This window comes from Filicampus tigris, chromosome 5 (genome assembly GCF_054856515.1).
Source record: "Filicampus tigris isolate MCC_2025a chromosome 5, RoL_Ftig_1.0, whole genome shotgun sequence".
NCBI lineage: Eukaryota > Metazoa > Chordata > Actinopteri > Syngnathiformes > Syngnathidae > Filicampus > Filicampus tigris.
In genome coordinates, this window is record NC_141221.1 from 9,041,862 (window position 1) to 9,058,857 (window position 16,996).

General features: G+C 43.3%; 1 protein-coding gene across 4 annotated transcripts in view; it reads left to right on the forward strand.

The window, feature by feature from the left end:
- The window catches only part of sh2b3 (SH2B adaptor protein 3), a 50,917-nt gene that overhangs the window by 8,539 nt on the left and 25,382 nt on the right, over positions 1-16,996 (forward strand). For all 4 annotated transcript variants that reach the window (XM_086032186.1, XM_086032185.1, XM_086032188.1 and 1 more), the window contains exon 2: positions 11,650-12,798. In XM_086032186.1, coding sequence (XP_085888312.1) covers positions 11,677-12,798 — 1,122 coding nt within the window. In that variant the 5' untranslated portion in view covers positions 11,650-11,676. The remainder of the gene's footprint in view (positions 1-11,649; positions 12,799-16,996) is intronic.

Consider the following 16,996-nt stretch of genomic DNA (forward strand, 5'->3'; position numbering starts at 1 on the left):
GCATTGGCTATGTTTACATGCAGCCAATAAACCTTTTAAAACCTGACTATTGGCAGTGTTCGGGTTTTTAAAAGCCACGTAATTGCACGCAATAACCCGAATATCAAAAACAGAATTCCCATCTTAGGTTTGCTTTATGTTTGTTCTGAGGCAAAACACACAAGTGTCGCCTTCAAAGCAGCCATAATTAGAGACGGTTCGTACTTGGGTGTCTTTACTCCAAAGTGTTCCTCCACCGCAATCTTGTTGTTTGGGAAAAATGTTGATTCCAGGTCCGGTTTAGTTGCAGTTGTGCAGGGGACATTGTTGGTAGGGTGGGGGTAGGACATGTGTCTGCTTGTCGGTGCTGCGGTCGATTTCTGGCGCGGGGATGCGGTCAGCGAAACACGCCTTGATTGTTTGCCGTTTAGTCACAGGACGCTTTGCTAGCCTTGATGGGTACATCTTGACATTTTTTCACATAGATTTGCTGCGAGCTCGTTTTTGTCTGGCAAGACTGCAAGTCACAAGTCTCAGTAAGAGCGCATGTTGTCAACACTTTGCCGTTCAGTAAAACAAGATTCTTGCCAGTGGTGGAACTTGTGAGGTGGAACAATTAGATTTTTTTTTTTTTTCTATAGGAAACAGTACAAAACAAAATCGATCAAACTTTCGCAACATTAAACGTGTAGTAACTGTTAGGGCAACGTTTTAGGTAGCATTTTATCAGCCGTGCAAGTGTGAAGAGAGCTTAACTTCAGTCTACTAAAACTAAAACTCACTTTTCAATGAGGCGTGACCGATCCTTTAACATTTTTGAAGGGGTCATGTTTTGGAAAAGCGCCTTTAATTTCATATACTCTATGCACATTTCGGTGTGTGTCATATTTTCTCTTTATTGTTGCGTCAAAGTTGGGCAATCAAAAACCGTCTCAAATCGTCTTTTGTGGACACCCTTATTTAAATTACAACAAAATTATTTGCAAGACCGTCTTCAAATATAATAATAAAAGCATGTTCTATCAACGCACATCTAAAAAGGCATCCACTAACGCTAGCTGACAAACAGCCTAAATCCTCACAAAATATCAATGGCCTCATTGATTCATCGACTTGAGTCACTCGACCGTCATCCCCAAAGCGTTCAGTCGTTCAGCCCCCACTGAGTGTATTCACTCATGACTTGACGGACACCTTGATGAAGATCAATCGTTATTATTTTTGCCAGCAAATTAAAATACAGGTGTCAAACTCAAGGCCCGCATCATTTTATGCGGCCCACGAAGGCAAATGGTCGCGCGTCGACTTTCACAGTCCTCCCGAGTGAAACCATAACTACGATTTGATCCGCGACAGAAACGAGTTTGACACACTTGAATTAGAATATACAGAACCAATATCATGTTAAAGCCAAAAGCTAAGAAGAGTTACAGTGTGGTTAGATGCATATGATGGAACATAATCACACTGTATAATGATAGCAGTCAAAAACCACCAGCAAGTTGTCTTTCCTTGAACCTGTTTGGACCTTTCGTCAGCAATTAGAATTCCAGGAAGTCAGATGAGACAGACTCTAATTATTTCCCAACTCCCATGCCAGTATTTCACGTCTCCGCTATTGTAAGGAGTCTTCACGGTTTGAAATTAATCAAACTATTCACACTTAGGAATGAGTCACTGAAATGGCTGGCGTAAGCTCAGTGAGAGATGGCTTCATATTCCCAGGGTGGAATATTTGAGGCCCGCTTGTACGGTGTGAATTCATCTTGGCGCGGATGTGAATGATGGATTGCTGCTTTGAGCTTTCCTGCAAACAAGCGTGTGTTTAAAGATTCCAGCGATAAGTTGTGTTTCATGTTCTTGGATATGCGGTCGTTTTTTTTTTTGTTTTTTTGGGGGGGGTTCAAGTCTTTGTGGCTGCATTCAAGCTCCTCCATTGTTTCGACTGTATGTTATGCGCAGTACACTTGAGAATACTACTTATGATAAGAACTGAACACAAATGACTCACTGTATTTGCCTTTTAGGAATATGATAGCGCAATTTTTTTTTTATAGTTAATCACACTGCCAGTCTGTACAAAATTAACCTGCAAACTATTTTGAAGAACGCTGTGACCTTTGTGAGGATAAGCGGTTTGGATAATGGATTGATGGGAAGCACTATTTTTAATTTAAAAAAAAAGGGTGGTAATCGCCTGCGTCCGCCATTACTGCTCAAAGAAAATTCTGGGATATCCTAAGACGACTCACGACACTGTCACGTGTATATTCCGATGCATTTCATTTCCTAAGAGACCGAGAATTGGTTCAAAAAAACAAAATGACGTGTCCGCTTACCTGGCTGGAGAGGTAGAAATACGCAACAGCTCTCCTGGCTGGTAGAAACGCGGCAATGCACTTCTGGCCAAAATGGGTTAAGCCTAGTAGAAGAAGAAGTAGCTCTCAGTTTCAAAAACGCTAGTGACCCCTGGCGCAAACTTAGCATACATAAAATAGTTTGTTGTTCTGTCCGATCATCTTCTCGAGTGGTTTGTAATATTGGTGGAGTGGCCCAGGACACACATACATGTTGTGTTAGCGTTAGCGTTAGCACCAGTGCTGAGTGCGGACATTTAGTTCACAGTTGTACGTAAAGCGTATACGTTCTTTGTGGCACACTAAAACTACCGAACAAAGTTTATTTCAAGACTCGATGCCTTTGTCAATTTAATTCAGGCAAGGTTACTACTCTTGTTTTTAACGACGACAGTGGATTAGAACTAAATTGCAAGGGGTAGCACTCGATCAAAAACTGTTCAGTGGATCTTGATTCAACCTCCGTTGTTCCAAGTCAGAAATCATGCAAAACTGGTATTTGCTGTGTTCCAGTGTCAAACTGTGTCAATCATCATAAAAATCTTTATTAAGGTTAAAATACAATACAAAACAACTTTATTTGTATTTAAAAAAAATACATAATCAGCAATTTCCACCATCGTGAATTACAACCTGTAAAACTCAATAGGGGGAAAAAAAAAAACTTTACTCATACAGATGCAAATAACTTATCGCTTTGTTTTTTTGTCGTGTATCCTCAACATTCTTCTGTAGTGTCTGTGAGCCCTGATTCTCGCCGCTGGCCCCGTTCCCAAGCCCCTCATTCCCCCCCCCCCCCCCCCCACAATCACTTATCACGTGTGCATCCTGCCAAGATGTCTCTACTCAACTCATTCATTAGACCCCTGTGCTTTATTATTTCCTCGACGTGCCAGGTTCTGTCTTACTGAGGATAATGATGGACTGCAGGCTTTATGTCGACATCTTTTATTAGTCATGCTGAAAGAGAGTGGACTGTTTGCCACCAGGAGCGCTTGTCTCTGTTTCTTTCGTGGAATTGTCTTGGCTTGCGACACTCCGCTCTGAGTCTGTGTAGTCCTCATACTTTCAGTCGGCGTCGCTTGGTGCTGTTCAGTTTTCCCAGCACGCCTCCTAGTTCCCAGACCACAGGAAATGGCCCAAGAGCAGCACAGCTTTATTTTTGTGCGTCTTAAGAATAGCGGCATTGTGTCGTGTCCGATCACGCATTGTTGTGGGAATGCAGAACCGAGCTGGAGAATGTGCTCCAAAGCAAAAAAAAAAAAAAGCTAACCAAACAACGTATAACTTTTGCCGACCTTCCGAGTGATTACTATGTCATGTTTGCGCTTGCTTTTGTATGGGGATAATTTTTTTTTTTTTTTTTCGAAAATATTGAATGTGTTTCCCAAAGCCAACCAGGATACAGTAGTTACTAAATACCAAATATAAGGCAATGGGGAGGGGGGGGGGGGCTTTGCTTAAGGTTGCTAAGGCCCGTCAGCGTTGGTATTTCAACAGAGTTAAATTTGGAAGAATTTCAGAGAAACAACTTCCACCGGGCTGTTTTGCAAAGTCGCTTAAGGCTTCTTGCTCGTTTTACCACAAATCAGCTGATGCGCCGCTCAGGCTGTGGGAAGTAAGACTAAGGTTATCTCATGTTTCAGTGTCGCTTCCTTCTTTACAAAATGTTCTCCAATTATGCAAGCAGCGCGCGTGCGCATGTGTGCTTAAGCTCGATCTCGCGTCTCTCTTGACACAAACGCGGGGGGGGGGAAAGCTGAGACCCGTCCTGTCCCGTCACCCCTCGTCTCCTTTGCTTGGCATCCAGAAGTCGTGCACATTTGCACAGCGGTGCGCCCGATGGCCTTTTGCTGCATCTTGTCATGCTTGATTATAAAATCTGAAGTGAAAGTTACTGAAAAAGGTCACATGGTGTCAGTTCTTCCTAACTGTAGTGCGGCTAACGTGGAGCGAAGGGTTATTGGTTAGCAATCCTGTTTACCCACGTCCTCCCAGCTTTACAATTTACAGAATACTTTTTTTTTTTTTTCTCACAAGCAGTGGTCAAGAATTAAATTTAAAAAAGGGGGGACATGTGACAAAATGTTTTGTTTCATTAGCACGGTAGTAGCGTCTATGCTTGGGACGCTTCCCCAACAAAGAGTAGCTTTAATGCACCGCTGATGGTTTTGTATGAGCTCGTTAGTGTTTCTGTGACATTGTGACATTGCCAACTATAGGCCTGGCATACATTTTACAATTTTTTTGTCATTTCTTTAAGCCCCGTGAGGAGGGGGATTGTTTTGCTTACTTGTTCAAAAAAACATTTTACTGTGTTGTTGTTGAAATGTACCTCCCCAAGTCTTACGTTGTTTTTTTTGGGGTTTTTTTGTCTAACCAACACTTAACACCTTCCTGCTCATGTTAAATCATCAGGTGTTGTCAGAATGACATTTCTCCCTGAGCGAATGAACTCTGTTCTTTAGATGGACGAGTAGTGCATTAACTTGACCTGCCACATGTCAGTTAAACAAAGAACCACTTGGGATGTTGCCCTCGGAAAAGATTTGGAGGGTGTTTCATCGGATGAGCTATCCGTCCTAATCCTCCATCACCGGAAGATCTCTACCGTCGAACGGATGAGTCATAGCATTTCTCTTGTCATTGCTGTTTTCACTCCTCTTTAAATTGCACTTTATCGACACAGCAAGAAGTGAAAATGCAGCCCAGTCAGAGTTAAGATCCTCCACTCAGACTGACTCAGTCTGACTCGGCCACCTGGACCTCCACTCCCAAACCTGGCGCCCCTCCTCCTCCCTCGCACTCAGATGTTCACACTTCCTGCCCTCCCTCTTATTATTTCCTTACCTTCAATGATTCTTGCCTAACTTTTCTCCGTTTAGCTTTCTTGTTTTATTTCCTCGCCTCCCCCTTTCTTGCGTCTAATAACCCCCTTATGCCCACACACTCGCTATGCTTTGTAAGTGTAACCCACACTGATTCACTCTGACTCACACAATGAAAATTCAAAGGTGGTAACAAAATCTGTTTTTCATCCCAGACCCTGTGATGCACACGCTGCCATGTTGTTGTTTTTTTCCCTCTCCACATTTTTGAGAAAACCGCGTATGATGTGTCTGATCAAATCATGCCATGCAGTCCGGTTGGATCACAAGCGGTGAGGATAGAGCTATGGCTGTCAATTGTTTGAGATGGGAGCACAAGAATCCCTTCACGTATGACCAGATAACAAGGGGATGGGGTCGTGTGACTACTTTTCCTCAAGTCTCTGCATCAAAAGACGACCCTTTTGACGGGAAGAAAAATTAACAAAAAAATACAGAAAAAAACACTGGGGGGAAAAAATCCCCGAACATGCGAATCCACGGGTGCCGAACTGCAAGTATGCGTGGGTCCACTGCACTGTTGTCAAGTGTTAGGTCAGCTGTAGATTAGGTTACTACTTTTATTGACCCCAAAGGAAATTCTGGACTGACCCCGCCCTTAGGAAATTGTAGGTCTTATGAGACAGAGTCAAGAACAAAGACCAGGTTAAAGCTTGTTAAATAACATTTGTAGAACTGCAATATCAGAATACCATAACACAAAAAACAACAACAACAACAAAAAAAACATGGTCTCAAAACATCAATGTAAAATTAGCCTTAAGTGTTTGTTTGCATTGTGATTGGCTGGCTACCAGTCCAGGGTGTGCTCTGCCTCTTGTCCAAAGACGGCTTGGATAGGCTCCAACTGACCTGTGACCCTCGTGAGGAGAAGTGGTATATCAAATGCATCGATGGATGTTTGGTTGCATATCCAAAATATAAGAAACAGTCTATGACCTAAAAATAGCCAAGGTGCTGTTATTACACTCTTGCTAAGGGGCAGGAACTGATAAAACTTCCATCAGTGCCAAATTGTGGTGAAGTGAGAATCTGCCATTGTTTATGAGTCAGGAAAAAGTCGGAGTCATGGAAGGCATTGCATTATTTTCTATCTGTGTCGCATTACTTGATTTGTTATTTTCTGAACAAATTCAAAAATGTCAAAGGTGAAGCACTGCTGTCCCCACCTTTTTGATCTTGACTGAAATCCTCAGTCTGAAGTTTTTCTTGAGACTGGTCTCTAGACAAAGACTGATCACGAGTACTACAGCCGGAGTGTTGTCTAGATGTTATACAAGTCCTGATTGTTTGCTCTGTGAAAATGGAGCAAGTTAATAAAATCTTGCAAGGTGACATTTACATGCAACTTTGCAAGCACGGGGAGTACTTTTACTTCTTTGTGCTTCAAGCTGTTGCATTCATGATGCAATCTTCACTGTGTAAATATTAGCAATGCGCCTCTTATGTTCATTAAGTTCTACTGACATTCAGAGAGGATGTAGCTCAGTACATGTTGAGGGTTTTAACTTTACTCTAATTAAATTGTATCCATGGCACGCCAAGGCTAGTTGGATAAAACTGGATGTTTCCCAGTCAATAGTTTAGTGATTATTGAATTTTGATTAAATTTGATGATTTGTTGAGTTGAAAGCAAGTGTTTTTTCTCATAAATGACTTGGCAAATTTTAGGGCCACCGGAAAGTAACCTAATTGTGCACTGCAGTATGTGTATTGCATTACTGGTCGCAAACTGTTTGTTTTTTTTTTGTGGGTTTTTTTGCCATCAAATTTTGAACGAGTTCAGCGGGTCTTTGTGACAAGAAAAACGATTTGCGACTAGTAAAATGCAAGCCTTTGCCCCTCTGTGAGATCCCATCTTTAGGGACCAGTATGGTTGTACAGTATTCGGCGAGGTCTGTAGGCTGCCGTGGCATGTCCGAGGTCGATTCAAGGTTGTGCTCGAATCAAACCAGTGAGTCATGAGTTTAGTCCTGAGGACGAGATCAGTTGGCGTGTGTTTGTCATGCATCCTGCTTCCGTCCTGCTCTATTAGAATCTGTTTAGGAAGAGCGTATGAAGTATTATTTTTATGTTGGGTTGGTTCGCATTTAAAGTCTTGTGGCTTCCATCTGTATTGAGAAGTGTTTGAAACAGAGAGGCTCCTTGATGAAGACTATGACTAACAGTCTTGATTAGCCATGATTCTGCGGATTCGTTCCTCAGCACTTTTTTAAAATCACAAGGTCACAGTTGTTGTTTGAACAACACGATCACAAAACTAAAAGGCAAGCAGAGTGTGGAAGGTTTGCGGGGTTATCACGTTATTTTTTTTATAGTCGTTTTGAATATGTAGATTATTTTCGTACCAGCGGCACGAGTCTATCGGAGGAAAAGTGGTCTTGATTCTTGTTGCAAGCTGCTTTCCTGGAAAACAGTTTAAGCCGGCAGCTGTTTGACACGTGAGTATGTCCAATAAAGGCCTTGCTGCCTGTTTTTGATTTGAAGAAGAAGTGATTGAGCGGCAGGCTCAGTAGTTCCTCTGTCTTAAATGGGACCTACCCTGTGGCTGATGGGGATGTTTCTATTTAACCCAGAGAGCAGGAAAGAATGCACTTAATGGGCGCAGTATGTTAGGCTAGGAAAAGGTGAGACAGATGAGGACTCATGAATGATTAAGGCTGTATGCACACGTCAGTGTGTATTTTAGTCCTTTGTCAGGCTTTTTTTTTATTCATTTTTGGGTCCTGGTTTTAGAATTCACACTTTGCATTAAAAAAAAAAATCTGATCCATTCTTGACATTGTTGGCACGTCTGCCTCAAAGTTCTGAGGTTTGGGGTTAGCGTCCTGACTTAATGTGTGCAGTTTACGTGGTCTCCCGTGGCTTGTGTGGATCTTCTCCAGGTACTCTGGCTTCCTCCCACGTTCCAAAATCCTGCTTGTTCAGTGACAAAATGAATTGAATCTGAATTGTCCATAGGTGTGAACGAGTGTGGATGGTTGATTGTCTATATGCCCGGCAAATGTCAAGTGTTTCAAAAATGTTTTCCCCGTTCCAAAAATGACTGTAATTCAGCATTCCTAAGTGCGTGAATGTGAACACATCTGCAGACGCACGCAACAGGACGATCGGGCGATGAGGATGACCATGGGAACAGCGGTGTCTGAGCCCCCCAGAGGGATACAGCAAGAGGAAGTGTGTGTGCATGTGTGCGCATGTTGAGTCACTCATTGCTGAGTCATCGCTGGGCTGGCCATGCAGATAGAACGAGCCTTCTAGGGGGGCCAGCTGCAGGGGCGCAAAGGGACTACGCACTGAGCTCTGTAGAGTACAGGAAGGGAATTGGTCGTTGTGACAGGACCCCTTTAGGAACTGTAGTGACGCAATATTTCATGATGACAAGTTTGTCTTTTGCCCACATTGGTATGTTTAATTTTGCTCGGTGCATGACACTATATGCAGAAGTGGCCGCTGTCGAGTGGCGTCACCGGGGACAAGGAGAGAGATTTGGTCGGGAGATAATTTGTCATGTTGGAGCATGTTTTGCTGAACACAAAGAAGAACCCCCTTCTATTTCTTGTGGGTTTTTTTTTTTTGTGATCTTTTGGGCTACTGAGCGTCCCCCTCCACCCCTGCCACCTCCACATCTCCACACACATACACACACGCACGCACATGCGCATACCCCATTTTAACATATTCACAAATGTATACACTTACAGTCAAGCTTCCTGTTTGTAGAAAAGACCCTTCACTGCTACATGGGAGGAAGCTGGTATGTATTGTAAGATTTATGATCACTCTTGAACTCATGTTTTTTAGTTGTGAGAAGGCACAACTGTTGTTAAGTAAACACAATATGTGTGTTTTCATATCTTTAAATCCTTGAACAACATCACGCTTCCAGATAGAAAGTTACTTCTAATTTAATGTTGTGCTTGTTTATTGCTGCTTTTACTATGTTTGATCCCAACACCAGACTCAGCCCCCACTCAAGGATATTTATGCATACATGTACTTGTTCTCACTAGTGGTCAAAAGCAGAGTGTTTGAAGAGGTGATGGACAAGATCTGGATATCCTTTGGATAAAACGACAACAAACGGTTTTCTTTGTTGCCACAATGGTTAATTCGTCAAACTACGGCGCCATGCCTTTCTAATTATGAGATGAGCTGCTTGTTATCAGCTCTGGCTATTCCTTCTGTTCGGAGCCTAACTGGAAATGCGACTCGGTGGCATTCCTGACTTGAAGGAAAGTTTGAGGAAAAATCCCTCACAGGGTTCTAAGAGAATAATGAGAAGTTTAACATCCCCAAATAAATACACGGTGGTGTTGGGGGTTACTAGGTGCTTTCACTTTAACACGCTTTAGTCTCCTTTAATCAAGTTCAAGTTGATTTTATCCCATTTAACAAAGACGACTAAGAAGAGGGTCCCAATGAACTGGGCACGGTTCGGTTGTGGTGAAAAAGTGATTAGACCTCAATTCACTTCAACTAGTAAATGACCCAATCAGCATTGACCTTAAACGGCACAGCTACAGGTAGTAACCAGATGCAACCAGTGACTTTACTCAGCATGTGTTCAGTTTAGCATGTATGCAGTTATAACATGTGCGCAGCAAATGATTAACGTCACCCCTTGGTCACACCGTCTGTCTCTATAGTTTCGAATAGGCTATTCTTGCCAAGGCACGGTTTGTTTTACAATAACAATTAGAATAAAATTTGAGTAATAAGAGATGAAGAGCTGCCAAATGTTACGGATTGTCCGTATTTTGTTACGTAAACCAGTGAATGCCAACTTGTTGTCTGGAATGCTGATTCTTCAAGATATTTTTTTTTTTTAAATCCAGCGTCCAACATTAGCACGGAACAGTGTCAGGCCACCAAGACGCTGGCCAGTACACATTTCATAAATGAATGGGATCAAAGTAACCTTTATGAGACCCACAAGGTGGAAATTGCCATTTTTTTCCCCCAGCAATAATGGATGCATGAACTAGAAAAATGCATGCAAGAGAAATACATTGCACTAATTAGAAACCAAGATTTTGTCCGTGCTTAAACTAACTCAGTCTATCAATTTGGAATCTGATTCATCTGATTTAATACATTTGCTTTCTTTACTGCATTTGAAAACAGAATCGGTAAAGGCTAATTCATCCGTTGATCATGATATATTAGGCAATGACGCGATGTAATTTCATATACAGTAATCCCTCGTTAGTCTCGTCCACGCTAACAAATGAAGAGCACTTTTGAACAACGTTCTGTTCGGAAACGCATAACGTTATTCAAATGTGCCGTTCAGTTAGCCAGAGTCGACCAGATAAGCGGATAGTAAGCAGTTGTGTTCAAAAGTTGCGAGCGGAGCGTTCTCAGCCACCCGGCAAGCACGACAAGGACGACGAAGCATCGACAAATAAAATTAATAGCGATTGTTAGTTTTGTCTTAAAACAGCTTACCTTAACTTCAAATGGAATGTTGTCAGTATGTCTTTTAAATGGACATTTACAGTTAATTTGTTGAAAAATGAGCAAATATCTTGATGAGTAAAATTTCCTTTGTGATCTTTTAGTTCAACTGGCAGAACCCCCTTAATCGGACTCTGATGCAAGTGAATTGCAACGGAATTGATTTAGAACGAAGATAAGGGAAGGGGCATCTACAATATCTGGTGCACACCTAAGAGGTGTCCAAAGGCAAAAGGCGTGCGCGTGCGCATGTCGGAGGAGTTGCTCCTTTAAACGTTTCACGTGTCGACACCCGAGCGCACAGATGGTGGAGCCGGCAGTGTGGTTGATTGAGAAATTTTCCAACCATACTTCCTTAGTCAGACCTCATTCAGTGTCTGTCTCAATGACTTATTACTGTGTTCATTCATTTCACATACTTGAGCTTCTGCAATTGGTGCGGAGGAATCCGAACAGATTTAGTCATTGTAATTGCTTCCAATCCTTCTCCTTGTTTTTCTTCTCCTCAAGTGGTTCAACTCCTTACTGGAGAGATTTCCTCAAGCCCTTTTGCTTATGTTTCTGTTGACTCCAAGATTGTGTGGGTGCCCGTGTCTCTTTAACTGACTGGTGGCGCGGATGGCCTCTCCTTTTTTGTCCAGAGATTTGTGAAACCTAACTTGTAACGTTTGAGATAGACCGCAGATAAAATCAGACTTTGGATGTCCCCTCACAAAGTTTCAAATATTTGAAAGAAAGCTTTGACTTGATTCCCTTTTTTTAGTGATTGGGTTATTGCACAACTCTCAGCATTATCTAAATTTGCTCGGAATTACATTTCAAAGTCTCTCTGTTTTGTAACCGTTCCGCCGCCAATCACCCCCCCCCACACACACACACCATTTATCCATTTCTGTTCACTTTTTAACACTTCCTTATCTGCCATTCTCTCTTATTTGGTTCCTTCTGTGTTTGCTTCTCTGCAGTGATTCTCAACCGGTCTGGTTACTGCAATGAATGGTAAAACATTCCATCCAGCCAGCACCACCGCGACAGTAGGAGGCGGCCCTGGCGTGGCAGCGCTCCCGCGAGGCTGGAGGGAGTTCTGCGAGCTGCACGCCATCGCCACAGCGCGGCAACTTGCAGGACATTACCGGAGCTTCGCCAGGGAGCGCCCCCAGCATGACGTACTCCCGCCGGAGACATTTTCCAAGCAGTTCACCGACCTCTTCCAGCAGCATTTCTGCTGCGAGGTCGACAAAGATGGCACGCCCCTCCAGCAGAGCACCGGCTCCTCCGCCCCCCCCGGCAGCACTTCAGGCACCACTCCGGCAGTTCCATCGCAGGCCATGATTGGCCGATTACGAATCACCGCTTTGTCCGGGGTGCAGGACTACCGGGAGGCGGGTCGACAAACCGGAGGAGCCGCTCTCTTCACCGTGGTGTCGCCAAAAGTGGAGCCGGTCGTGGCGAGCAGGGAGCAAGAGCGGCCTCTGCGATTTGCAGGGGGAAACCCCCGTTCAGGAAACCCGGTGCTGCTCAGTGGCTTGACCCGTACGTTCGGCGGGTCGCTGTTGTTCCGTAGCCGTAGTAACGAAGAGCTGTCTGGCACAGACACTCGACAGATATCTGACTCTTCGGCTTCCAGTCCATCACATGCCGACGTCACACATTTCTCCGTCAGTCAGATTCGGCAGTCTGTCAGAAGACTTTTTAAGAAACGGCCTCTTCCCAGGCCACCCTCAACACAGGACCTGTCCGCCAACAACCCCACCCATTCCCTCACCGGCCCGGCAAGCAGCGCGCCCTTTGCATCCGAGCAGACGTTACCCTCCTCTTCCTCACAACGCCCCTCTTCTCTCAACTCTGACACCGCACCCACGGCGGCACTCTCTGGAGTAGCCTCCAACTTCCTGGATCGTTTCCGTTGGTTACGCGGCGGGAGCATGAGGCAGAGGAGGTCGGAGGTCAGCAGCTGCTGTAAAGAGGGCCAGCTGAGGTACTTGCTGGTGGACGACACCATCTCAGACTCTTTGCCGCGATGGCAGCGCTGCCGCCTGCTGGTCAGGAGGATCAGGGACGCTGAAGTTGGAGGAGGCGAGGGCTACCAGTTGGAGCTTTATGATCCTCCAAAGGTACAAACACGCGCAAATGCACGTAAACTAACATACTAACGATCACATGCCACGCTGGCATGTACAGTCGTGGAATCCGTACATGCAAGGATTCCACCAACTTTTGGCAGTCGGGTTGCAAAAGAGGGAATGAATGACATAGCAAAGAAAAATACGGCTCTCACACACACACAAACTGGCAAACACACAACACCCGGGGGGGCACAAGTCATTTCCTGCATCCAGCTGTTTTCGTCTCGGGGTTTCCCCTTCTGTTTTCAAATCATCTGTCTTTTCCCACTGTTTGTTTTCTTAAGGAAAGATGCAAGTTAAATAAATGTGTCATGCCTTTTACCTCGTGACAAAATAAGAGCAGAGCTATTTTGGCATTTAAGTTGAGGCGTATTTGGTATCTACTTTTCTCTTTGGCCTTTAGAAACACAGTTAGCATTTTAACTACACCCACTCAATGCTCTGTGATGTTGAACAAGCTGTGAAATTCAACAATTGGAATTCAATAGAACTTGCCAGAGTTCTGTCATGGTGGTTGACTTCCTTTTGGTCCTTTAGTTGTAATTCCCATGGGAAAGTTTTGTTTCTTTGCCGTGTGCTAATTGTCATCATCGTTGAAAAAGTTATTACCTGTTTGAAGTCATATTTTAACAGTCTGCACAGCCATACCAAGTTTGTGCCTTTTGAAGAAAATATGATCAATCACACGTTTATCAGTGATAGACCTATATGTTTTTTTCAAGACCGATACCGATTATTAGTAGTCAAGGGGGCGGATAACTAAAATTTGAAGCCGATATTAATACGCAGAAAAAAGGGAAAAAATTGGCGTCAGATTTTACAATAATAAAAACTCAAACTTTTGACTGTTTAAATGCCTTTAAGCACACATTTATGAAACAGCTTTTGTGATTTGCAATATGTTAAAGTTTTTTAGAATTTAGAAAATTGATAATTTTGCTTTAAAATTCGAACAAAAAGTAGAGGGAGCTTCCAAGCTTAGTAGCATGTCTTAAAGTTGAATAAAAACGTACAATTGAATATCTCCTTTAAGTTTACAACAGTAATAGTTTACTGTAACACAAATCACGTATCACATATTATCTTTGTTTTAAAGTTCAAAAACACAAAAGCGCATACTCGACACGTCTTCTCTCCGTTGCTTTTTGTCGGTGTTCCTTTATTCTTGCGTATTCAGCTTCCGTCTTTGTCATTCCGACTTTCAGTGGCAGCCATTTTTGACTTTCACTTGCAGTGCTTTGCTATGAACTTCTGCACCAGCTTTAATATGGCTAACAGACACATACGGGCACTCACATGCACTCACTCGCTTTTTATTTCCCTATCAGTGTTATCAGCAACCTTATTTCAAGTGGTTAAACCTTTCTCCGGAGCCATGTGGTTGATGCAGCAAATTAGCGGCTAGTTGGAAGTTAGCCTGCGAGCTAACCGCTCCCCATTGACTACTAGCGGGGGGGCAGCTTTATTTATATAGCACATTTAATAAACAAGGTAACTTGATGTGTTTTAGACAAAAGTGCCATTGCTGTAAATTCAAGTGATTAACACTACAGGAATGTGTAGGGAGTAGTTGTGAGTTGTAGAAGAGATTTATTACAATTTCTGTAGCTTTAATTTACCTTTGCTCACTGGACTGTTAGCAATATTTTCTCCCCTCCCGCTGCGTAGTTTGGAGAGGCACAGCAAACACTCGGAGCAACAAGCAGCTTTGACTGCTGATTGGCTGTTACCCACGGCAACCAATCAGATGGTGCTGTGGGCGGGTCAATGCAACAGACAAAAGACATGCGCTGCGACTATCAGAGCCAAAAGAACTCTGTTTTAAATTGATTGCATATCGGCCTTCGGATGAATAAAAAAGGGCCGATGCCGAAAAAAAAAAAAAATATCCCCGGCCGATAATCTGCCCATCACTCGTGTTTATTATTATATACTATGAGCATTTGTGGGTTCAATGAGTTGGGCTTCCCGTAAGGCTTCCTCTGAGGTTTTAACTGTTTTTAGAATTGCATGACAGACGGGATCAAATGCTCTCACGAGCAATATATAAGCCCCCCCCCAGGCCATAGATTCCCAACACTTACTTTTGATGTTCACTTAGCTGAGGTCTCTCATGATATGGGGACTTTCGCACTCATTGTGATGATGGTTTGAACTTTTTTGCTCATTCTACTTTTGAGGTTCTACTGGATTATATTCGAAATTTCCGGCGTTTATGATAACTTCATCGGTGTACTGCATAATGTAATTCACACAGATAGTGTAGGTAATTCTTTTAAAGAGGCTAAAGGAAACCGAGTGACTATAATAGTTAAGAACTCATTTGCCCTCCTCTCACCCATTACCGTCACACGCTTCCTCAGAATGCACATGTAGGCTATCGTTAAACATGTAACAGCATTTCACCACTTTGGTTCTTTTACTGTATGCTAAATTGCCGTATAGAATGTACACAATTTGGCGTCCTATTGCACTCTAGTGAGTAGGTACACCTCCCAGGCTGCTTCCTGTTTGTTTGGGGCTCACTTCAGCCACATGCTCTCAAGTGCTCAACGTGACTCCGTTCGGACTCGAATACGAAACTCACGTTCATGTGTCAGGTTTTGGCCGAATAAACAAGCTTGAGGTTGCACACCTTGAAATAGCGCGTCACGGTAGCACGGTCTTTTTTTTTTTTTTCTTTCTTTCTTTACTCATGCATGCGCTTGTGTTTGACTCCCATGATAGAAAACACTGCAATATTTCAAGTTGGTCCAGCTGCAAGGCGGCTCGTGTTTGCACACCCAGTCCCCCAGGAGCCCCGAACCAGTAATCAAAGTGGCTTACTTAACTGCTGTGCCAGCCGCAGCCATTTGTAAGGTCACTGCAAACAGAGCTGCGTCTCGCCTCCGGGCGGGTGCAAGTGTGTATTCTGGCTCGCGCGCTTAAGCTAGGTCAATGAGAGAGATGTAGCATGTGTCTGCTTGGTAGTGTTTTATATTTAGAAGCCCTCAACCTTTCTGCCAGCTGCGAGCCCAACCACATGCTTGAAGTAATTGAGTTAATGATAGAGCCGGAGCCGCGTGTGTGCCCGCGCATACGTGTACGTTTGTGCACCGCGGCGAAGGCCCTGGCAGGATCTTGCCCGCTTGACTGCAATGGCAAATTCATCAGGGTTCTCCCACTTTGTGTTTGTGCACACGCGTGCGGAATCTTGGCAAGGCAGAGCGTGAAGGGCCCCGGGAATGGCCTTAAAAGGAAGGAGAGCCGTTCACTATCATGCACACAATTTAAGGCTCATGTGAGGGAAATTTGTTTTAACTTTGCAAACTTATTTGATCAAAAAACAACCAAAAAAAAAACAACTTAAATACATCTGAGGACTTTCTCTTTGGCAGTGTATGAGCACAAATATGGCAATAAAAACCATGTCCGGTGTTCGTGACTTGTATTTATATCTTTGCTATGTGTCTTTTGTGTGAAACGGTATTATCAGTAAACTCATTTAGCTAAGAGGAAGCTGCATGGGAACTGATAATGGAGTTCCAGCCATGACGCAGCTGCAACAAGTCCAGAGAATTAATCAGAAAACTTAATAATCCCACCAGATGATCTGTCTGTTTACAAAGCCTGCGATGACAATGGGGTTCAAATGTGAAGCGACAGTAAATAAAAAGCAAATGCAGTCTTTCCAAGTGCATCAAGTGTGTTTTTGCCATTGTAGGCAAAACTGAAGGCTGTTTCACTTCTGCATTGTCTAGATTGAAGGCCAGATAATGGAACATTGCATTGTGTAATGAAAGTCTGTGGCCTCGACATTATTCAAATCCATTTCCCGTAGGGGGGAAAAAAAATCGAAAACTGTATTAGTGCCAGGGTCAAAATGACCCTATCATGATTGTATTCGTTTTATTAAGTAACATTTTAATATTCTTAACGGTCAAGTGTAAATCACTAAAACGTGACGCCCAAACTCCAACTGCAGCTGACCTTGTTTTGTTCATTGTGTTTCTTTTTATTTTATTATCAGGGCAGCACAGGGGATGAGTAGTTAGCACTCAGTAGCCCCCCTCATTAACTAATCTATAGGATATTCCGTTCTAAAAAGATGAGTTTTGTGACATCTCTCGCGGGGGTGGGCGATATGGGCTAAAAAAAAATATATGTCGATATTAAAAAAAAAAACAAAAAAAAAAACGATAATTTG